The 23471-nt window shown below is 44.9% G+C and overlaps 1 protein-coding gene across 3 annotated transcripts; it reads right to left on the bottom strand.

Annotated features, from left to right (window-relative positions):
* Window positions 1-14310: 14310 nt before the first annotated feature.
* LOC125633812 (uncharacterized) lies at window positions 14311-21718 on the bottom strand. 3 transcript variants are annotated; one of them, XM_048843620.2, is made up of 2 exons: window positions 21100-21718; window positions 14311-16239 (listed from the first exon to the last, which is right to left on the bottom strand). In XM_048843620.2, exons 1-2 carry the CDS (start codon window positions 21307-21309, stop codon window positions 14689-14691), a joined length of 1761 nt encoding a protein of 586 aa, XP_048699577.1. In that variant the 5' UTR covers window positions 21310-21718; the 3' UTR covers window positions 14311-14688. The 3 variants fall into 3 exon arrangements, with proteins under 3 accessions (XP_048699577.1, XP_048699578.1, XP_074983099.1); XM_048843621.2 differs by lacking the exon at window positions 21100-21718 and adding an exon at window positions 20358-20616; XM_075126998.1 differs by lacking the exon at window positions 21100-21718 and adding an exon at window positions 18979-20134.
* Between the last annotated feature and the right edge of the window lie 1753 nt (window positions 21719-23471).

Here is a 23471-nt window from a genome sequence, read left to right as displayed (position 1 = left end):
TTTTTCTTTGAAGGCTACGTGGGTAGAGAACGGCAATGAATAAACTGATGATTGACACTCCTCCTTTTGCCCATTGTGTCTTTATAGATCAATTCATGGTCTTCACACTGCACTAGATCTGGAGAGGGTCTGAATGCAAGCTGGGGAATGCTACTAGCAAATTCATAGCAAATACATGATGTTAAACCCCAACAAGATAGAATGTGGTATCACTTTTTTGACCATTAGGATCTTAGACCCGTGATTAAAGTAGATGTAAATGGGACCTAACCCATTTTGGTGGCTTTTGTTGCAGGTTTTGATGTTGGATGGCAATGTGATTTGGCCTCTTTTTGTAGTGATGGGAAGCATAAAGTGAAGTAACAGCTACAGTGAGCACCCAGAGGGAGCAGTACTGAAACTCCAACTTTGGTTATTTCCTGCCTGGATTTCCATACAGAAAGCCAGGCCAGAAGTAGAGCAAGGACATTGGAGAGTAGCATCTTTCCTAGTTGATCCCCTGCCCCCTTCATGTTCCTTGTCAACGTGACTCCACTGGACTCATGCTATCAGGGCTTCTCATTGCAGCAGCTGCCCTCAAAATGTCCCTTAAAGAGAGAGCCCCACAGCAGAGGTGCAGAAAAGGCGTCACAACGGGCCCCGACTGAATAGTCAAGTAGTCTCTGCTGAATGCAGAGAAACCATTAAATTTCCTCTGGACATGTCCTGAGCTCTGCCCCACTCCTACCCTCAACCCAGTCAGTTTCCACCACCTCCCGCTGCATAGACTCCAAACCCCTGGAGCACATTCTGCAGGATCTGGAGAAAGGGGGTGGGAAATGATTGTGAAGGCAACTGAGCCTTTTGCCCCTCCCTTGCATTCAAGCACAGATTGCATGTAAGGACGGTGTGGCTAGTGTTGGGAGATTGTGTATCCTGCATGGGAGGGGCACCAAATCATCCAGGATATGCAAAATTTCATGTCCCTCTTCTCTGAACAGTGAGTGATTCATTAATATCACGTGTGCTGCGACAATATCTAGACACAGTGTGGGAGGTGAAAGGTGTAATGTAGAGACAGGGTATGCTGCTAACTTTGATTTTCCTTGCTTTTATTAGTTTGTTTCACAGCTCTGTTATTACTGTAATAAATTAAGGGTGCTTCCTGTTTACAAGGTAATAATCAAATCTGGGCTCATAAACTCTGAGCCTCAAGGCTGTGGAATGTATTTATCCCACGAAGCAGTTATTACTGAGTTAGCAGGGAGTACTTTCCAGTTGTTGTTGCTGTTATCATTATTTAAGTGCTTTCCCTCCCTCTTCTCATACCTTCTCCTCCTCTCCACTCAATTCCTCTACTCCCCTTTGAAGTTCAGGACCTGAGTGAAACTATTGGATTGAAATACAAAATGAGGACACTCCCATTTATCAAAATGGTTTTAAATTTTCTTTCTCTGATGAATTGATCATCACTAAAACAAACGTGGCACTAACGCATTTTCAATCCAATGTCCTTCTTGCCATTTTTCATATTCTGCCCATCGATATTTTCTCTACGTTTTACCCAGTAGGCAAAATCTGGGGAAAAGCTAATTGTGAACTTCATGTTCTCTATGCAAAGTCTGAGTAAGGGACTGAATCCTACCTGGACCCCAATATAAAGCGGTTGGTTGGGCACCTGTGCAGCTCACCTGTGACTTGCTGCATTGCCTCTGTTTGGCTTGTGTCCAGTGGATCCAAACAGTTGCTGGACATTAACTTAGTTGTCATGCCTGGGTCAAGCCACTGCCCCTCTCCCACATTCCTTCATGTAGAGAGAATCGCTATAGGGTTTGACTCCACAGCATGGAGGGAGCTACAGATCTTTTTGGCTTCCAGATACTCCCCCACCTTCTCCAACCCTACCACATGCTGTGAAAGTTCTGCTGCATTTTGAGCTTTCTGTGACTGGGGAAAGGGATGAGAGGATTTCATCCAAAGCTATTTCTGTTTGTTGTGACCATCCTGGGCCAAGTTCAACCCTGGCGTATGAGGGTATAACTCCTATGACTTCAGTGAAGCTGTGTTCTTTTATGCCAGGTTTGTGTTTGGCGCCATGAGTTCTGGTATGGGAGGCACACATAGAGGTAGGGATTACAACCTGAAAATATTGTTAAAAAAACTGGGCTACCTCATGGAAGCCAAATTAATTAAAAATTGTGATGGTTGTCATCTTTTCTCCCAGGAGCATTCATCATTTATTCCCTGTCTCAGTATTACAAGCCAATGCGAAGTGAGGGTTTACAATAATACCACTGAGGAAGCATGATATCATGTCCCTCACAGGTGTTAAGTCAGTTTTCCAAGGTGTGTTTGTACATGGCTTACATTATGAATGCTAGCACACACGCGAGGTACTTAAGCAATATCCATAATTACTGGAAAGTTTGTGGAAAAATCATGGTCTAGCCAGATGTGAGTTGTAAAACACCTAAAGCAAAGTACAGTGATGTCATTCATCTTCGTCTTGACAAATACCTGTTAGAGCCTGAATTTGACGGAAGTTAAACGAAGTTGATAAGGTATATACATGCACCGTACCAAGATCTTATGTAGTAATACTCTGGAGGTTAATATGATGAATTGTCTGTGATATAGTTTGTGTTACTGCAAAACAAATTTGCTTGTATTTTGACATGTATAATGTCTATTTCAGGCACTAGTCTGTGTTTATCTAAGTTGTAAACCACGAATACAATAAACATTACAAGATTACTACAAAAAAAGTCAATAACGCATAACTTGCTGTTTTTCCCCCCTTGTATCTTCAGAAGATTGAATAATCAGACAAGTGTTAGCATCGTCCAAACATGATCCATCTAATTTCTATACTCACTATGTTGATGTTTATTGAAACAGTTTGAGGCAATTACCCCGGTACATTAAAAGGGATTATAGAGGAAATGGCACTTGCAGTCTATTTGCTGTTCATGATCTTTTATATTTGAAGAGCCCTTTGTGTTTTTAGCCACAGAATGGAGTGAAAAAACAATACCACAATACCTTTATGTCACTGTAGTTCTCGGACAAGTTCACAGCTATCTTTCATCAGGGCCTTGGCTACTCTAGTAAGAAAAAGGTCTATCTTTCTTCTTTGAGACGTTTGAGTAACTTCATTTCAAGTGAAATACCTTATGTGGTTATAGTTTAGATTCTGCTAGCCCATATGTGAGACTGTGTGTCACCATTCTAACACCAATAAAACTCTTCAGAATTACAAACCTCAAGGCATCTAGTACTTCAGTGAGTTATGCTAAGGGTGATTTTGGCCCATGAGCTATAACAAATCCCCAATTGTGATTTTTTTTTCTATAGCCACACCAGTGGGAAGGGAAGCAAAACCTCAGCTGGTAGTCTGGGAAGAGAAGCAGAACCTCTGCCTGTGTTAAGTGAAAATATCACCTCTCACTTCTCTTCTAAGGAGCTAACTGACCTCAGAGTCCTGTTGTTGCTGAGGGTGTCTTGCAAAAGCATAGACTGCTAGAGGTTCGGGGGGAGGGTGGCAGAGAAGTTCTTAAAGCTGGGCCAGACAAGAAGTTCATTTAAAAACAAGTTCCCTCCAGCTCACCAATAAAAAGTCATTGGTAGAAGCCACCATCTTCATACAAAGGCCTAAGAGAACAGTTAAATCTTGCAGGGTTACCCTAAAGGTCAACAAGCTCACACTTTGCACTAATGGAGGAAGTACATTCCAGAGCCAAGAGTCCCCACCTGAGAAACATCCTATCTCCAGCCTGCCCCACCCCAGTACTTGATAATCTATCTGACTCACGAGGGAACAAATGACTAAACTCCATCATTAGAGAGACAGGCTGGGTGAGGTAAGATTTTTTATTGGACTAACTTATGTTGGTGAGAGAGACAAGCTTCTGAGCTTGTTCATTATATCTGTCTCTGGTCATCTTGCTTAAGACATCGCTGAGAAAAATGCTGGCACTCTACTACTCACTTGTTGAAGGAGACAGATTCTGGCAGCTGATGATATCTGCAGTTCTGCAGTGGCAGGTGCTAAAAGCTGTCCCAGAGCTTTGCCAGATATTGTGGACTACACAGTGCAGTGTGCCCCGGGGAGCTGTGAGGGTACAACAAATCCCCTCACAATGTGGGCCAGTGGCCAGATCACTGATTATATATACCTTTTAGTGGCTATTTGGTCATCTTGACAGGATAAAACTTGAACAGGCATGAGGGGAGCAGCAGCATCTGGCTACATGCCACACTGTGTGTGTACGTACATATGTACGTACACACACACACACACATATATATGTAGTATGTGGTTTCTGGAAGCTACAGAATTAGTGTGTGTGTGTGTGTGTATATATATATATATATATATATACACACACACACACACACACCTTAGCTGAGTAAATCAGCACAACTCCATTGAACTCAGCTGGTGTAAACTGGCAGAGCTTTATTAAAGTCAGTGGTGCAATGCTGATTTATACCAGCTGAGGACCTGGTCTATAATCTGTTGAACAAACTGAATGAGGTAACAGATAGGTGGCAGCTGACCAGCTCCTCTCTCTCTCTCCCCTATGTTTGGGAACTCAGATAGCTTGGCTGATGGGGTACATGGTAATAGGTTTGACTTTGCACACCCTATGCATTTAGTTGTGTGGGAGCTCCTAAATAAAGAGCAAGAACAGGAGCAGGATATTGACTCTGACCTGGAAGATCTGTGGCCATTTAAGTCACTCATACATGGCAGATCACATCCCGAGGGAGCTGCAGGTGGAGAATGCTCTTCCCTGGCTGAAGCAGGATGAGGTAACAAACTTGAATTCCACTCTCAGTGGCCCCACTCTAGCTTCCACTTGAAGTCAATGAAAGCTGCCATCTGCATCAATGGGATAGGGATATGTGCTGGAACAGCTGTATCAGCAAAGTGTAAGTTGCTAAGCTTTCTCCATGTACTGCGAAGTGGACATCTGTGGTGCAGCCTCTGATGGTTCACTGTCAAATGGGGAGGGCATATCTAGTGGAGTCCTGGAGGGGTCAGTCGTGGAGCCGGTACAATATTTTCATTAATGACTTGGATAATGAAGTGGAGAGTGTGCTTATAAAATTTGCGGGTGCTGGGAGGGGTTGCAAACACTTTGGAAGACAGGATTAGAATTCAAAACGACCTTGACAAATTAGAGAATTGGTCTGAAATCAATAAGATGAAATTCAGTAAAGACAAGTACAAAGTGGTACACTTGGGAAGGAAAAATCAAATGCACAACTTCAAAATGAGGAATAATTGGCTAGGGGGTCGTTCTGGTGAAAAGCATCAGGAGTTAGAGTGGATCACAAACTGAATATGAGTCAATAGTGTAATGCAGCTGTGCCAAAGGCTAATATCGTGGGGTGTATCAACATGAGTGTTGTGTATATAAGACATGGGAGATAATTGTCCCACATTACTTGGTGAGGCTTCAGCTGGAGTACTGTGTCCAGTTCTGGGCACCACACTTTAGGAAAGATGTGGACAAAAATGGAGAGAGTCCGGAGGAGAGCAACAAAAATGATACAATGGTTAGAAAACCTGACCTCTGAGGAAAGGTTAAAAAACTGGACACGCTTAGTCATGAGAAAAGAAAACCGAGTGGGGACCTGTTAACTGTCTCCACGTATGTTCAGGGCTGTTATAAGAGGACGGTGATCAATTGTTTTCCATATCCACTGGAGGCTGGACAAACATAATGGGTTTAATCTGCAGCAAGGGAGATTTACGTTAGATATTAGGAAAAACTTTCCAACTATAAGGATAGTTAAGCACGGGAATAGGCTCCCCCCTCCCCCTTATATTTTGAATTCTCTTGAGTCTTTTCTGATTTCTTCCTCCTCCTCATCCTCCTCCCCTTGGTATTTGAGTCCATGACCCACAGCACCTATGTGTTAGAAGTGAAGGCTGCTGTACCTCAGTGCTGGGAAGTCCCCCTTAATTAAAGGAGCACCTTGGGTAAGAAGCTGGTAGAGGATTCCATAGCTTTTGTGGAGCCACACTGCTAGGGAGCCAGGTGGCGGCGGGAAGCTAGCATTGAGGCACAGGACTTCTCTGCAGATGGCATTAGCCTCCTGTAGACCCCTCAGGATCTGTGGAGATCCTGGAGACCGAACTGCTGGTCACTCTGTATGTGGCAAATCACAATCCCTACAGAATGATCCCAGGAAAACTCCATAGGGAGGCCACACAGAATCGTAGGACTGGAAGACTCAGAAATATTACAATATTTTTAGATTAAAACAGAGTTGTGCCAGAGATTTTTAGGCCATTCATTACAGGGGGAGTGAGGGGGACCACTCTCATTAAAGGCCGTGTGAATGTTTCCATTCTCCCTGCTTGTTTTCAGTTCATTATATTCTGAAACACCCCCCTCACAGACTGACATTTTCTAAGTTTGGTCTCTACAAAGTGAATCTCCTGGAAAGCATCAGCTGTTTTTTGAATATAGGAAGAGTAAAACACAAACGTTCCCCCATTATTAAAAATATTGTGCTCTTTTTTTGTTTTTAAACAGTTCTATAGCTGAAAGGGCTCTGCATGCAAAATAAAAAATTGGCAGGAAAACAGTCCTCATTTAGGAGAAGTTTGAGTTTTCCAATGAAAATTGGCTTGGAGATGTTCAGGTTATGATCCTTGAAAATTACATCGAACACATGAACAGTAAATTTAGTTTTCTTGCTCAGCTCTTTGAAGCAGGGACTGTCACTTACCATATATTTGTACAGCGCATTAGGACCCTATTCAGGTTAGCCTCAGATAATATCTTGCCTCAGATGCAGAAACCTGGTTTGCTTGTTTCTTATAAGGTTTCAGTAAAGGGTGAAAATTTAAAGTAAAAATCTCTGCCTCATCTAGAGCACAAAACAAACAATGTCTTTTCTTCAGCTCATTGTCATGCTATAGCCACCTCTCCACTCAATAGATCCCTGCATTTCCACAGAGATTTGAAACTGTAACGTCTGAGCCCAGCAATGACTAAACAAAACTGCTTGAAAGATAATGATTGGTGCTCTCACCCCTTGCCAACAGCAACATTTTAAAATTAGGAGTAAAGTTTCCAACCCACACGCACACACAAAAGAAAGGCAGTTTTGGTCTTAGAAGCGTCTTAAGGTGACTAAATAAATTACTCATGTTTCATCCCCTGATGTCTGAGGTAGTAACTGCCTTTAAGACTGATTGAGAGAGATAAGGGTGGTGGTGAGGTAATACCTTTTATTGGACCAACTTCTATGTTTAATATTGATTGACAGCACAGATGTGGAGTCACCCAGGAAAGCGTCTGCTATACAGATTTACTCAGTGCCTTCCACAGCAGAGAACAGAGAGGTGTAAAAAGTAAATGATTTTCAAATGCTGCCTCAGGCTGCTACACTAAACAGCTTGCTGCCTGTGGAACATACTCTTAAAAGCAACCAAATTAAACGATCATTGAAACACTAAGCCCTGGCAGACGGCTTAAAATCTTCTTGTAATAGTTTTAATGTAAGAAGTTGGTAAAATAAATATGAAGTTGGAGTTGCCACCCCCACCCCCAACCATCAGAATTAGCAGGGCAAGGTAGGGGAGAAAACATAGGCCTGCCAGCCCTCTGTCCCTGTTCACACCATGCAGTTCTCCCTAAGGCACAAAACTTCCTAAAAACTCCCAGCTCCCGTTTATTCCTTCCACTTCCAATCTATTGTCTTGGGGGAACATTGATTTCCAATCTGTCTTTCCCCAGCACTACCAGAGCATCAAGGTGAGTCATTGGAGTCTGTTTTTGAAGTCTTTTTGTTGTAATATTGCGACTTTTGGGTCTGTAATCGAGTGACCAGAGAGATTGAAGTGTTCTCCGACTGGTTTATGAATGTTATAATTCTTGACGTCTGATTTGTGTCCATTTATTCTTTTACGTAGAGACTGTCCAGTTTGGCCAATGTACATGGCAGAGGGGCATTGCTGGCACATGATGGCATATATCACATTGGTAGATGTGCAGGTGAATGAGCCTCTGATAGTGTGGCTGATGTGATTAGACCCTATGATGGTGTCCCTGAATAGATATGTGGACACAGTTGGCAACGGGCTTTGTTGCAAGGATAGGTTCCTAGGTTAGTGGTTCCGTTGTGTGGTATGTGGTTGCTGGGGAGTATTTGCTTCAGGCTGGGGGGCTGTCTGTAAGCAAGGACTGGCCTGTCTCCCAAGATTTGTGAGAGTGATGGGTCTTCCTTCAGGATAGGTTGTAGATCCTTGATGATGCATAGAGAGGTTTTAGTTGGGGGCTGAAGGTGATGGCTTGTGGCGTTCTGTTATTTTCTTTGTTGGGCCTGTCCTGTAGTAGGTGACTTCTGGGTGCTCTTCTGGCTCTGTCAATCTGTTTCTTCAGCAGGTGGGTATTGTAGTTGTAAGAATGCTTGATAGAGATCTTGTAGGTGTTTGCCTCTGTCTGAGGGGTTGGAGCAAATGCAGTTGTATCATAGAGCGTGGCTGTAGACAATGGATCGTGTGGTGTGATCTGGGTGAAAGCTGGAGACATGTAGGTAGGAATAGCGGTCAGTATGTTTCCGGTAAAGGGTGGTGTTTATGTGACCATTGCTTATTAGCACCATAGTGTCCAGGAAATGGATCTCTTGTGTGGACTGGTCCAGGCTGAGGTTGATGGTGGGATGGAGATTGTTGAAATCATGGTGGAATTCCTCAAGGGCTTCTTTTCCATGGGTCCAGATGATGAAGATGTCATCAATGTAGCGCAAGTAGAGTAGGGGCATTAGGAGACGAGAGCAGAGGAAGCGTTGTTCTAAGTCAGCCATAAAAATGTTGGCATACTGTGGGGCCATGCAGGTACCCATAACAGTGCTGCTGATTTGAAGGTATACATTGTCCCCAAATGTGAAATAGTTATGGGTGAGGACAAAGTCACAAAGTTCAGCCACCAGGTTTGCCGTGACATTATCGGGGATACTGTTCCTGACAGCTTGTAGTCCATCTTTGTGTGGAATGTTGATGTAGAGGGCTTCTACATCCATAGTGGCCAGGATGGTGTTTTCAGGAAGATCACCGATGGATTGTAGTTTCCTCAGGAAGTCAGTGGTGTCTCGAAGATATCTGGGAGTGCTGGTAGCATAGGGCCTGAGGAGTGAGTCTACATAGCCAGACAATCCTGCTGTCAGGGTGGCAATGCCTGAGATGATGGGGCACCCAGGATTTCCAGGTTAGAATACCCCAGGTCAGGGTTCCAGAGGTGTGTCTGTGCGGATTTGTTCTTGTGTTTTCTTTCCCCCCGCTCTCCTGCTGGTATTAGCTCATCTTAAGTGATCACTCTCCTTACAGTGTGTATGATAACACCCATTGTTTCATATTCTCTGTGTATATAAATCTCCCCACTGTATTTTCCACTGAATGCATCCGATGAAGTGAGCTGTAGCTCACAAAAGCTTATGCTCAAATAAATTTGTTAGTCTCTAAGGTGCCACAAGTACTCCTTTTCTTTTTGCGAATACAGGCTAACACGACTGCTACTCTGAAACCTGTAATGGGAAAGGACACCTCTGTCCATGCCGTGTGTGACCAAGACCATGAGTGGGGTACTGGCATGCAGAAACTGCTTACCCTTCAGTATCTTTTTCTGATTCTCATCTCTTTCCTGGAATTCTGCATGAAATTATCCAATACATCAGTCTTCTGAAAAGCAAGGTTTATTAACAGTAGAGGGAGAATGGTAGTAAAAACACAAGAAACTGTTTGTCTGACATACCTCATCTGGACAGTTTGCAAAGCCCAATGAAGTAGGCTCCCCTTAGCTCAGTTACAGATAAAAGCAAAGAAAATCTTACATTTCAAGAAATCATCCCCTGTCTGCCCATTCCCTGGTCGTATCAGACAGCCTCTGCGTGCTTTGTCCAGAGATCACCCTATCCCTCACTTGACCTGTTTTCCAAGTCCCTGTTAGAGTTCATAATAACCATGTCAGGGTGAAGCTACATCAACATTTTCACAAAGGAGTGTTTGATCAGGAATACCATCTGGAGTAAATGCCATAGTGTTTGTCCCCCATACAAGGATTATTGCCCCCATAACCTCTGGGCGGTTCCTTCAGTTCCCTCTTTCCAAGTCTAGCATTGTGCAGGCCATTTTGATCTCCAACTCCCTAGACACTCCTTACCAGTCAAGGTGTTACATGTCCATTATTCTTATCTAGATGAGTTAGCTCGCACCTTAATGCTGGATGTATCCTGTTTCTATCTTAGCTGATTCCAGAGGTGGCCTGGCTGTAAGCTGTTTTCCCTTGCTGCAAAATATAAATTATTGATAGGCCACATGCCCTCTGTCACAATTTGTTTTTACAATATAAGGTAGGGAAATTTTCTTTTCTTCAACCATCTTTTCTCTGTCCATAAACATTTAGAAATGACTTGTCAGATTTTATATATGTCTGTGTGTGTGTGTATCTCATGTTGTAATGCACATTTAGCAAATAGCAAAAAGATAATGCAAACAGATCTGTGGCCTTTATCAGTTTACAACAAATTTATCTCGGTAAACAGCTTTGAGACTTCTGTGGGTTGCCCCACTCTGGGTATTTTGGGCCTCATCCAGTGGCCCTGGAATCGGGCTGGGGGGGTCAGAGTTTATGGCCCTTCTACTTTTTGCCATGGTGGACCCTGCCCCCTTCCTCTCCTCTTCCCGCCCATGTCCCTGCCCCCCGGGCTCCCTGCCTAGGGCAGATGGAGGGGTGGGTCCGCGCCAGCTCTCCACAGCTGCCCGCTCTGCTCTTACCATGGCTAGGTTGTGGCTCCAAGGCCCCGGCCAGAGCTGGGTCGGTGTAAGAGCCACACGGGTAGCCTGGGTCCCTCCACCAGCCCTGGGCAGGGGGGCTCGAGGAGTGGGCAGGTGGCTGCTTCTGTCCCCGGCGGGGGCCTGGGCTTCCCCCACTATAGCTTCTGGCTTGGCTAGGGTGGGGCCTCTGGGGAAGACATGGGGCATGGCCTTGGGGAAGAGGAGGAGGGGTTTTGGGGTGTGGAGGTGAGGCCTTGGGGGAAGGGGCAGAGTGGGGGCTGGGTCTCAGGAGGTGGGGATCCCTGGTTCCCCTCACTTTTGGGAAGGCTCTGCCTCCCTTGGCCTCATCATCAGTGTAAATCATTGTAGCTCCAATGACTTTTCTGATACTATGCTGCTTTACATCAGCTGAGTATCTGGCTCCAAAACAGATAATTGTCTAAATACACTACACTACTACAAACATTATGGGAGTTAGAGAAAAGAGGCAAAGGATGCAGCTGGCAAGGAAAGAGTCTCCCGTGTGATATTTAGTAGCATTTACAGTTCATGAACTCACCTAAGAAATTATGAATTATTCATGAAATTATGATCAAGTATGACTCTTTTTTTTTCTTCTTCTCTTTTTGGTATAAAATATCCAAATGAAAAGATTTCCAGACCTTCCTATGTTGCATTTTCAAATATAATCCCATCATTAGTGTGTTAGTAGTTCAGAAGCTGCTGTTTCAGCAATGGCAGTCAGTTTTGGTTAACTGATCTCAAAAGTGTATAGCAGAAATAAAGGAGGGGTTGAAAGACCATCAACGAAAATTATTAGAGGCACGGGAGATTTTCCAGATGAAGAGAGATTGAAAAGATTGGGATTGTTTTGTTTAGGCAGGACATGAGCAAGAAAGGACATGTTAAATGGAGAAAACATAATAAAAGGCACAGAAAAAGTAGATTTGTTGCTCCTATTTACCTTTCTCATAACACAAGAGCAAGGGGACAATCCGTAACAATGAAAAGCAGAGAATTGAAAACTGGTTGAAGGAGATACTTTTTACACCATGCACAATTAGCCTGTGGGACTCCTTGTCATGAGAGATTGGTGAGAGCAAGGGAAGACCTTCATTTTCCTTTGCCACAAGATAGCTCTTAGCTGTGATACATGTTGCACCTACATGGACATATAAGGCCCCATGGGTCTAGAACCCAGGCATACAAAGCAGCCAGGCAGCTGGCATCTCCATGCTGCCACCCAGCAGCAGGAGCTGTAACCAGCTTGCACTCCACAGCTCATGACCTGCTATGGAAGTCTCAAGGGGTCTGACAGACAGCAGGCCCATGGCTCCTGATTGGCTCCCCACCCTATATAAACCTAAGGGGCATGCAGAAATCTGTCCAGGCAACAGCATGGATTCCCTGTAGCTGTCATGACTGTTCTTTGCTCAACTCCTGGCTTTGGCCTTGGCTAGATTTGGACTTTGCCTTCTGACTCAGACCCTTGGTATTGACCCTGGGCTGGAACCTGACTATACACTCCTCTGCTACTCCCCACCTCCAGTTTGCCCCTGCTCTGACCCGTGGTCCTGACTGTCTGTGTTGGGAACCTGACAGGACAGCACTTTGGGTTTCACTTCCTCAGTGTTGTCCAGTCAGATCTCTCAGATCTTTCTCTATATACCCAAGCCAAAGAATCCAACCTCTCTGTCCTCCTGAAGGTATTATGTGTTCGTAGTGTCCTATTTTACATGTTGGACAAGTTTGATTCTGGTATGTATTTGGCAAAGAGTTGTATGCTTACACGTGGTGTATCTGGAACCCATTTGTGTTTCTATGTAGTTTTTGATACATTCACTCGTGGGACATCCCTCAAGCCACTTACTCTCCAAGAGTGAGAATCTTGTGTGGATTGTGTCTAAATTTGGCACAGTTTGATTTTTTTTAAAATAGTTTTGACAGATAATGTTGACAGATAATGCCAATATTTATCTTTACGCATTTTTCTATTTTTATTGACTTAAATTTTCACAGTGGGGAGGTGAGACAATCGGAGAGGTCAGAAAATAATTATTTAATAACAGTAGATGCTGAGCTTCAATAAGTTAAAGTTTTATAAGTGTTCAAACACAAATTGTCAAAATTACCTTTCTGGATATACAAAGTAAATAGCGTTAAATGGAACTCTAAGTTCTCAAGCAGCATTTTTCTGACTTTGCCAATCTGTAAATTTTGATTATTGTCAATGGAAATATTTTTGTTGGTTTGTCTGTGTACAGTGAAATTGACATTTACTGATTAAAAAATCTATTCCTTCCAAGCCTAATTATATCTTTAGAGAAGGGGAAATTATTCACCTGCCACTATGCTCCTCTCAACATTATCAGCTTGCAGGATTCTTGCTCTCTCACAACTGTCTGTTCAGGTTTTGGGTGTTCTTCACTCACCTTCTGGGTGATTGTGTACTTGTTTCTCTCCTGGAATGCTAGTCTACCTAGGGAGTGTATATTCAGGCTGTATATCCAAAGGTTAAGGGGAGCAGACCTGAACGTTCTGTGGCCTCTGAGGTGCCAGGATTTGGAGCATGTTCACTAGGGCAGTACCCTTGAGCAAGTCTACAGATATAAAAAATAATAATAAATTAGAGATAGGAGGGTTCTTTGCTAGGCAAGGTCTGACCTTTTTGTGGCCCCTGTGACCTTTGGATTGGCACAGAAGGAGGGTGGAGCAAACCAAATGATCAATCCTAGAGGGCCACCTCTGTGACATTTCCATACAAGCTAGAGGACAAGGTCAACACTTGGTTATCTTATAGAACTTCATGCTATGTCACCTAGGTGAGCACCAGACAGACTCTACTGAGGCATCTCAGAGATTAGTCTGATATTGATTGTCTTTAGACGGCTTCACATCCCCCTAACCTTAACCATAGATCAAACTATTTAAAGTTTTTAAGAAAGTGCTGTTGCTCTTTGCTTTGTAAACAAGAACCTAACCTATTCAACTGTAACTATCTTTACAATCTGGTTTTTGATTCAGTGGAAAAGTGCTGACAGGTGTCATCATGCAGAAATTAATTTTCATCATAACTGCCGACGGTTTCAAGTGATTTATCCTGTGTAAAACATTTGGCAAAAATAAAATCTGCTTATCCTGTTTAAACAACGAGGCAAAACTATTAAATGTAAAACACAGTGGCCTAATTGTATCCTTTTGGAGACAACAGTCTCTGAAGGTAGGTCTGCACTGCAACTGGGAGGTACGATTCCCAGCACGGGTAGATAGACTTGAACTAGCTCCGCTCAAGCTAGCGCGCTAACAAAAGCAGTGCTAATGTTTCCATGGGTGGCAGCAGTGGGCTAGCCACCTGGGCTTGTATCCAGAGGGTTTGGCAGGCTTGGACTCAGATCTGAGGGGCCTGGATGGAATAATTTTCTGCATGTGACGTGAGCATCCCTGTGGTGCTTGCTTCCACCAGGATCTCAGGGTCCACTTAAGTTACCTTGCCTGGTAACATGCTGTGGCAGTTCAATGATGAGACCGAACACAGCTTTATGCAAGAAAGCAGGCTGGTCAGCTGAGATGGGCGTTCTGCCCCCCGCCTTCCACCTTCTCCTTTTATTATATTTCTCCCCCCTAAGCATTACACACTGCTACAGCAAAAAGATACACAAAAGAATGTATGACGTTGATTAATATACTTAGTTGCATCTTTTAGCTACTACAATCCTGGTTCTCAGGCCTTGAGCCCAGGCTAAGAAAGCCTCCCGCAGTTACTGTCCCAACAATCAAGTTTTCATGGTTCATATCTAGCCCTTGTCCTTGGATAGAGCAATGTGTGCATTGCTTCTACAAAACAGTCAAGGTGTGCCCTGCCTGCTTCCAGGTGGAATAGCTAAACATGAACCCTTCATCCCCCCGTTTTTTATTTAATGATAATTGGCCATCTCATTGTAGCCGTCAATTTGTTTTGTCATGCTATTTAACTCCCAGACAGACAAGGACATAACTTGGGGAGCTTTCCAGGGCAAAATTTCACAAAATCTTAACAAGGAAGGAATACATTGTACACAGCAGCAGCAAAAAATAAGCCCAATAATTACAAACACAAAATAACCAAAAAGCTGTCGCAGCCATTCTAGAGAGGGCAGCCAACCTGTAAGCCAATTCCAAAAGCCCTCAAACCCCAGATCTTGGCGTATGTGTGTTGTAAGATTGGCCAATTCAGCCAGTCTAGTTTCTATGGAGCGACTATTATCAGTTAAATTAAAGCAACACATGTGCTGAAATGTGGAGCAGCCTAGATGGTGTTTTAGGAGCAGAAAATCAATGGCTGCTCTGTTATCCAAAATTGCATCTCTTAATTCGTGTTGTTCTGTGTTAAGTAAGGCAATAGCCTGGGATGTTGTATTAATTGCCTTTGCTGCAAAGCATGCCAGGTTATTTAAAGTTCTGGCTGAATATGTGGCAAGCGCGGGGACCCCAACAATAGAGGCCGCTAAAGCAGTATACTCAGCACAACTAAAGAGCTCAACATCTGCAATACAATCATCTAAAAGGGGTACACTTCTTTTACTACGATTTTGTCCAGCAAAAGGCAATATAAGGGTCATTCTACTAAGACAGCAAAGGGTGCCATCACTTAAATTTGCAGGAATATAATTAAAGGTGCGAGAGCCACAAGTAAAAAACCATCCTGATGGTAGGATGATATGGCCATAATTATATGAAACATTAACAGCATGGGAACAATTTAAAAGGGGTTGAGAAATTTTTCGACAGCCCAAGGGCACCTTTGTACTAGTGCAGTTAACTATACGCGCACAAGTAACATTATGAGCCCCGGCCGGGTACGGTGTGTGGAGGGATATAGCCGTGCGAGGCAGAGTATAGTTGGCTGGGCCCCAATTAGCCATGCTAGAATACTGGGAGGAAAGATTCGCATAAGCAGAAAACAGTGTCTTATTCTCCATCTCCTCAGGGTGATGACATACTGGAATAAGGCATGTGCCTAACAAATCTCTGGCTGCTACAGAATTAGATAGACAAAAGTGGGTAACATTTGCTATTGAAGCCAATCTTTCCCATATGTTATATGTCATTCGGGCTCGTAGCGGGGGAAGCGCGTCCGAGCCAACCCCTACAGGAAATAGCAGGCACAAAAGGCACACAATCATCACAGAATTAGCAGTGATTTGGGCAAGAATCGCCACAAACAAAGTCTCAGGAGTCTCTGGCTGTTGATCTGCTGCCAGCCTTCGTTGGGCCGCGGCGACCAATGCTTTTACTGCTCCCCATGTCACGGGCCGGTTTGGGACACTACGCCTCCTCCGTTTCCGTCCCGTCGTTGTCGACTCGGGGGGCAACGCGGTCTCCTCCAAGGTCAGCTGAAACTCTGGTATGGGATTCGACAGTCCCTGGTGCCATGCCATGTTGTTTAAGTGCCGGTCGCACACACCGAGCTGGAACCCACAACGGTCCTGCAGGGAGAGACACAGCAGCATATCCCTGACCCCAAGTGATTAGAGGTACTGGGCCCAGCCACTGTGGATCGGGCAGCTGACGATAAAAGACACGCGGTCTTTCCAGTACCTCAGATTTGTGAAAATGCCGATCCGCAGGGGTCTGGTGATCTGCATTCAATGTTAAATTATTTAAAGAAAACAAGAGGATATGCATTTGTTGTTGAATATCTCCTAAGGTTCGGAGACGCAGCTCCCCTTGTTTTAATTGTTTGTCCAGCAAGGTTTTGAGTGTGCGATTGGCACGTTCAACAATGGCTTGGCCCGTAGAATTATAAGGGATGCCGTGTTTAAGACGGACGTCCCAGCGGGCACAAAAGGTGGAGAGGGCTGCAGAGCAGTAGGCTGGGGCATTATCTGTTTTAATTTGGCAGGGGCGACCCATAACAGAAAAGCAGGCCAGCAAATGGTGAATAACTTTGTTAGTGGCTTCCCCACGTTGTGGGGTTGCCCAAAGGAAGCCCGAATAAGTATCAACGGAAACATGTAAAAACGAATAGGGGCGGAATTGTGGCACATGAGTAACATCCATTTGCCACAGCTGATTTGCTGCGGTACCTCGGGGGTTAACGGCATAAGAAAAGGTAGGAGCAGCAGCAGCACAGTGGGGGCAGGAACGAACAATGGAACGTGCATGATCAGCAGGAATGTGAAACTGCCGGGCCAAAACAAAGGCAGACTGATGAAAAAAGGCATGGCTTTCAATGGGGTCAGAAAAAAGGGAATTTACCTGACCACGCAACGCGCGATCGGCGCGTGCATTGCCCTCAGTGAGTGGCCCAGGTAGAGGGGTATGACTGCGAATATGAGCAACAAAGTAAGGGAAATGACGAGTGGCAAGAAGATGCTGCAAAGACAAAAACAGGCGAAGGAGGTCTGCATCCACCTGAGGGGTAATGAGGGCAAGGGGTAAATGATCAAGTACCTGATAAACATAATGGGTATCCACAATTAAATTAAAGGGACAATCAGCAAAAAGTTGAAAGGCCAAAATAACAGCAGCCAATTCTGAACGCTGTGCAGAACGCTGAGGCAGGGTAAAACGAGAATGCCAACGAGGGGGGTCACCCAACTGATAAGTGACTACACCTCAGTGGGGAGAGCCATCAGTAAAAAGAGTGACAGCGGAAACAATGGGTTGAGAGCGGCTAAGACGATGAACAACTAGGGGTACCTTTTGGGTAATGACCAACCGAGGATCTTTTGGAGGATTGTAAGAAATCTCTCCCACATAATCACAAAGAGCAACCTGCCAGGCCAAGGAGGTGTGGCACAAAGAGTCAAATTCAGTACGGGACAAGGGGAGCACAATAGCAACTAAATCAGTGCCAGTGAGTTGCACTGCACGGTGGCGGGCTTTACGAACAAGATCAGATAGGGCATCTAAATACGGATAAATATTTCGAGGAGGGGTGGATGAAAGGTATAGCCATTCTATAATAGAGACGGCTGTGTCTGTACGAGGTACAAACAGAGCCGCAGTTGGCGTATGAGGGGTGGCAAGAAGAACCAATCGTAAGGGACGGACCTCTGGGAGTCTGTCCACAAACTGCTGACTCAATGCTGCATTGATTTGTCGAATGCAGGCAGTATGTTTTTCAGTGATGGCAATAACTGCACCCGGTGCCCGGGCTCCACGGAGGAGCTCAAACAACGGTTGCAGCATGGAAGTGGGGAGACAAAAGTAGGGCCGAATCCAATTTAAATGACCCAAGATCTGTTGCAATTTAACAAGGGTTAGGGGTTGAGGTAGAATTAATTCCGGACGAACCGGAGCAGCATAGGTTTGTAAAACCTTATATCCGAGGTAGTGGTAGGGATAAGAGCGTTGGATTTTTTCTGGTGCCACTAACAGGCCATTTTGGCCGAGAATCTGAGATAAAGATTCAAGCTGTTGTGCCGTGACCCGGGGACCACTTAGCAAAATGTCATCCATGTAATGGTAGACCTTTAGCGAAGGGTACCGGGCACGAAAAGGGGCAAGGGCCCGATCCACAAAAAGCTGACACAAGGTTGGACTATTTTGCATTCCCTGGGGCAAGACCTTCCACTGATATCTTTGAGAGGGTTGCTGATTATTATATTGTGGCACCGTAAATGCAAATTTTTCACGATCTTGAGAGCAAAGGGGGATGGTAAAAAAACAATCTTTTAAATCTAACACACAAAGTTGATCGGTTTGAGGAATTAAATTTGGATTTGGCAAGCCAAATTGCAAGGGGCCCATAGGTTGGATGCGTTTATTTATTTCCCTTAAGTCATGTAACAGCCGCCAAGCACCCGATTTTTTCTTAATAACGAACACCGGGGTGTTCCAGGGACTAGTGGAGCTCTCCAGTCGCTGTGCTTGCAAATGCTGCTGCACAAGCAACTGAAGTGCTTTTAGCTTTTCTAGAGGGAGGGGCCACTGGTCAATCCATACGGGCTCTAAGGATTGCCACACCAAGGGTAATGCGGAGGGCACGGTGGGTGAGGGAGGGTTTTGGGCCATCAGATGTTAATATCGAGGGTGGTGTCCAACTTTGTAAGTAAGTCACGGCCCCAAATATTAAGGTGGACAGGGAGCACAAAAGGGCGGATAGTAGCAAGGGTACGGCCTCCCGGTTTAGAGACCGTGACCCAAGACAAGCTTTGGCGCCCGGGTTTACTACCCCCGATCCCCCACAATTCTTTAGAAGGAACCGTAGGCCAACTAACCGGCCACTCCAGATCACGAATCACCGTAACGTCAGCTCCAGTGTCCACCAGCTCTGTAAAGGGAACATTATTTAAGAGAAGTGTTAACTGAGGTTTCGAGGGGCGGACTGACATTGTCAGAGCAACAAGTGGAGAAGATGCGCTGTGAGACGGCGAGTGAGACAACGTCGATCCAAAGCCGCCTCCGCCCCGAGTTCGATCCTCGGCAGCTGGCACCTGATAGGGGACTAAAATCAATTGTGCAATTGACCGTCCACGCGGGAGCGACTGTGGAAGATGAGTCCACACCTGAACCTTAACAATGCCAGTGTAATCAGCATCAATGACCCCTGGAATGACAAAAAAACCCTGTTTTCCAGCATGTGAGCGAGGGAGAACAAGACCTACAAAGCCGGCAGGGAGAGGTCCCGTCACCTGTGTAGGTATGGCACAGACCTCCCCTGGCAGCCGAAAGTCAGTGTCCTCCTGCATGATCAAATCAAGCCCTGCACTTCCAGCAGTCGCCGCCCTCATAGAGTCTATGGATTTTAAGGCAGAGGAGCGGTTGTCTGAGTGGGAAACACCCCCGTTTGGCCCTGGGTTCGGGGGGGACCCGTCGCGCGGTTTCCCGACCCGCTACGACACTGATTAGCCCAGTGATAACCTTTCCCACACTTGGGGCACTTCTTTGAGGGTCAGGCTGGTGCCTTAGATGAGCGGCACTCCCGCTGAAAATGACCCTCCTTACCACAGCGGTAACAACGCTTCCCCTCCTTCCCAGTTTTTCTGAGGGCGGCAGCCAGAACTCCAGCCTTGTGGGCATGTGTGCCAATGTTCTGGCACGCCCGCAGCATGTCTGAGAGCTCTAAAATACCAGAGGCTTGTGCTGCCTGGAGAGCACGGCGGCAATCCTCGTTTGCATTTTCAACTGCCAATTTTAACAGGAGCTCGTGAGCTGCCTCAGTGTTATCCACCTGCCGGAGGATAGCCTCATGCAATCTGTTAGTAAAATCCAAAAAGGACTCTGAGGCACCCTGACGGATACTGACAAAGCTTTTGGTAGGCTTGCCTGAATCCGGGATCTTCTTGAAAGCATGCTGGGCACAGGTGGAAATAATGGGGAAAATGGCCTGAGGGAGTTGAGACTGCATTTGAATAGTAGCAAACTGGCCCTCCCCTACCAATTGATCATAAATGATAGCCCCCGCGTGTATCTGAGCTTGGCGTTCTGCCATCTGCCGAAACTCACTAAGCCAAATAACATACTGACTAGGTGATAACATCATGCGCAGCAGCGTTTTCCAATCCTCAGGGACTAGGGAGTACCCTGTACCTATCCCTTCAACAAGACCACGCACAAAAGTGCTAGTCAGGCCAAACTCACGAATTGCTTTCCTCACCTCTCTAACCACCGAGTATGACAAAGTGGTCCAGGTGCCCACGGGGTTGCCCTGGTCATCATTCTGCCAGGTCACCGGGCAAACTGAGAGCAGATCAGCCAGCTCCTCAGCTGTAAGATCTGATCGAGCTTTCGCCGCGTGAACCATTTGTTGCACCAGCGAAAGCTTCTGAGCAGATGCAGATGACCCTCCGGGGGGCCCCGGAGCATGGGGCCCCACGGAGGGAGGGTGATCACGCACTGGCTCCGGTGGGGAAGGCAAGGGAGGCGGTGGTAATGAAGACACCGGGGGCAAGGCAGGGAGGGGGGGGGCTGTGGGTACGGGAGAGGGTCTTTCCGAAGCGACACGCTGGGTTGTGTCAGTAGAAGGGGGGATAGCTGCAACGGGGATGGCTACAGGAGCCGACGGGCGTGGCGAGAGCACCAGCCTCGTGAAAGAGGGCCTATCCGAGGTGACACGCAGTATTGCGTCGCGACAGAGGTGCCAGGCATGTAAAGCCTGCACGGGCGCCCGAGGCTCTTCGTGCAATATCTGGCCCAATCGCTCCCAGTCCGCCAGCTTAAGGCTTCCGGCTTCAGGATACCACGGGCACTGGGCACGCACCTCCTGTAGCAGGAGAGTAAGTGCTCGAGCCGGGCAGTCATGCTGAGCCTTACGCAGCAAATACTGCAGCTCATTGCGGTGTTGCACTTGCAAAGCAGAGAGGGAGCTTCCCATACTTACCACAATGAAAAATACTCACCGGGATCCACGAAGCGGATGAGTGACGCGTCTGAAACCCTTGCCGGGCGAGGTGAGTGCTGAGGGCCCCACGTTTGGGCGCCAGTTGTGGCAGTTCAATGATGAGACAGAACACAGCTTTATGCAAGAAAGCAGGCTGGTCAGCTGAGATGGGCGTTCTGCCCCCCGCCTTCCACCTTCTCCTTTTATTATATTTCTCCCCCCTAAGCATTACACACTGCTACAGCAAAAAGATACACAAAAGAATGTATGACGTTGATTAATATACTTAGTTGCATCTTTTAGCTACTACAATCCTGGTTCTCAGGCCTTGAGCCCAGGCTAAGAAAGCCTCCCGCAGTTACTGTCCCAACAATCAAGTTTTCATGGTTCATATCTAGCCCTTGTCCTTGGATAGAGCAATGTGTGCATTGCTTCTACAAAACAGTCAAGGTGTGCCCTGCCTGCTTCCAGGTGGAATAGCTAAACATGAACCCTTCAACATGCTATGAGGTTTTTTTTTTTTTCCTGTGATTTATACAGTCCTCTGCTCTCTAATGGGATGTAGGTGTCTGATTTGCATAATGACTTGAGTTATATATAATTAACCATATAGTATGCAAATAATATCTGCAGAGACTGTCACGCAGTTTCTAGGGTTTCTAAATTTGACCTGTAATTTACAGCTCAAACATAGGAAAGTTAGAGTAATTATCTGTTCTGGTTAAAACTAATATGCAAAACACCTATGCATCTGTTAGACCAAACTGCTTGAGTTATGAGTAGTTTTAAAAAGAACATCCAAAAAGGATTTCAGTACTTGTCTGTTTGCTGCTTCCAGAAAAGAAATAATAAAACCCCAAACCCAGTGAGTAGGGGGCTTGATTCACATGCATGTAATGCAGCCATAGGTTTACTGCAATGGATAGAACCAAAACCCTAGATCAGAAAACCTGTGAACTTTGGAAATTGGATCCAGATCCAATCTTTGTCGCTGGACTTTATCTCTATAATGGGATGACATAATGCCCTGGATTCAGACACTCCCAAACACTGGAGAAGTGTGGATATAATTTGGCTTCAAACTTTGCAACACAGGTAAGGCTTTAGTTAAGAGTGGGGACCAAAATTGGGCTTGTCGTCACCATCATGGCTCTTTAATATACTTGGGAAAATATTTTCAAACTAACGTTTTTAAATGACTAAAAATCCTAAGTGGTCAAAGTACGGACTTTTTCACTGAATATGTAAAAAAAAATATGGAACATTAATATTACATGCTATGGAATGATATGATCTCTTACACTCATTATAAAATACTATCCTTACTTTACCAGAAGTAATAGAATTTTGCAGTCCGGTGAAACATAATAAAGGAGAGAGCCTGGCATAGGTGTAACACTGACCTATGATACAATGAAGAAATTTGTAATACAGCATATAGAAGGAATTGTTTATATTTGTTTCTTCAATATGCAATAACAAATCATCATGTTCCATGTAATTTAGGAAAGTGCATTAAGCACTAAACAGTACTGTGTGCCTACTTTAGACTATATTGTCATCACCATTTAAAATCACTTACAATAATTATGGTGGGCACCTCTTTCCTTTTGGTGATTCTAATTCTTCATCACTTTGAGATATGCTGAATACTAACAAGTTGGAAAGCTTAATTTTGTGGTTACAGACTGAAGTAATGTAAACTTTCTAACCGACTTTCACAAATAAGTTTTGAAAATCTGACTACAATTATAACCCCCAATCCTGCAATTTACAATACTCAGGCAGATTGCTGTCCTTTGCTCTGTGGCTGCCTTTTTTACATGCATGGTTAACTTCAGGATTAGAATCAGAGTTAAAACTCAAAATTATTTCTCTAATAGCATGTCAATACCCAGAATTATGGATTGTGACACCACTTATCTGGGATTTTTTTTTCCATTGCTCATCCTGGGTAGAACCATGTCAAGGCAATAATCAGTATCACACTTTAAGGGATGAATCAATTCCCACTGAAGTCAGTTACTTGGATAAACCCTATGCTAAAAGCTGAAGTCCTTGTAATCTAAAACAGGTAAATAAGGAATAATCTGCACTACAAAAATGGAAGGAAAGGTTTCCCAATGAATGCAAGATCCCAGCTCTAAATCTAACCCCAGTCTGGCACATCAGACTTTTATTACCTTGGTACTATATCATTCTTTTAAAAAAAAACAAAAAAAACCCACTTCAGATAACATGTTAAAACCTGTCTGATGAGCAAGTTTTCCCTCTCTTTCCAAGAGCTCTGACAGCTTGTAAGCCTCAGGAGGTCTTAACTTGCTGTTGTATAACTTTATAACATCCACAATCTGCTTTTGCTTTGATGTAACTTTGTAGGGAAAGTGACAC

This window comes from Caretta caretta, chromosome 3, assembly GCF_965140235.1.
Source record: "Caretta caretta isolate rCarCar2 chromosome 3, rCarCar1.hap1, whole genome shotgun sequence".
NCBI classification, from domain to species: domain Eukaryota; kingdom Metazoa; phylum Chordata; order Testudines; family Cheloniidae; genus Caretta; species Caretta caretta.
Note: the sequence above shows the minus strand (reverse complement) of the source record. Positions and strands in the feature narration are given on the sequence as shown.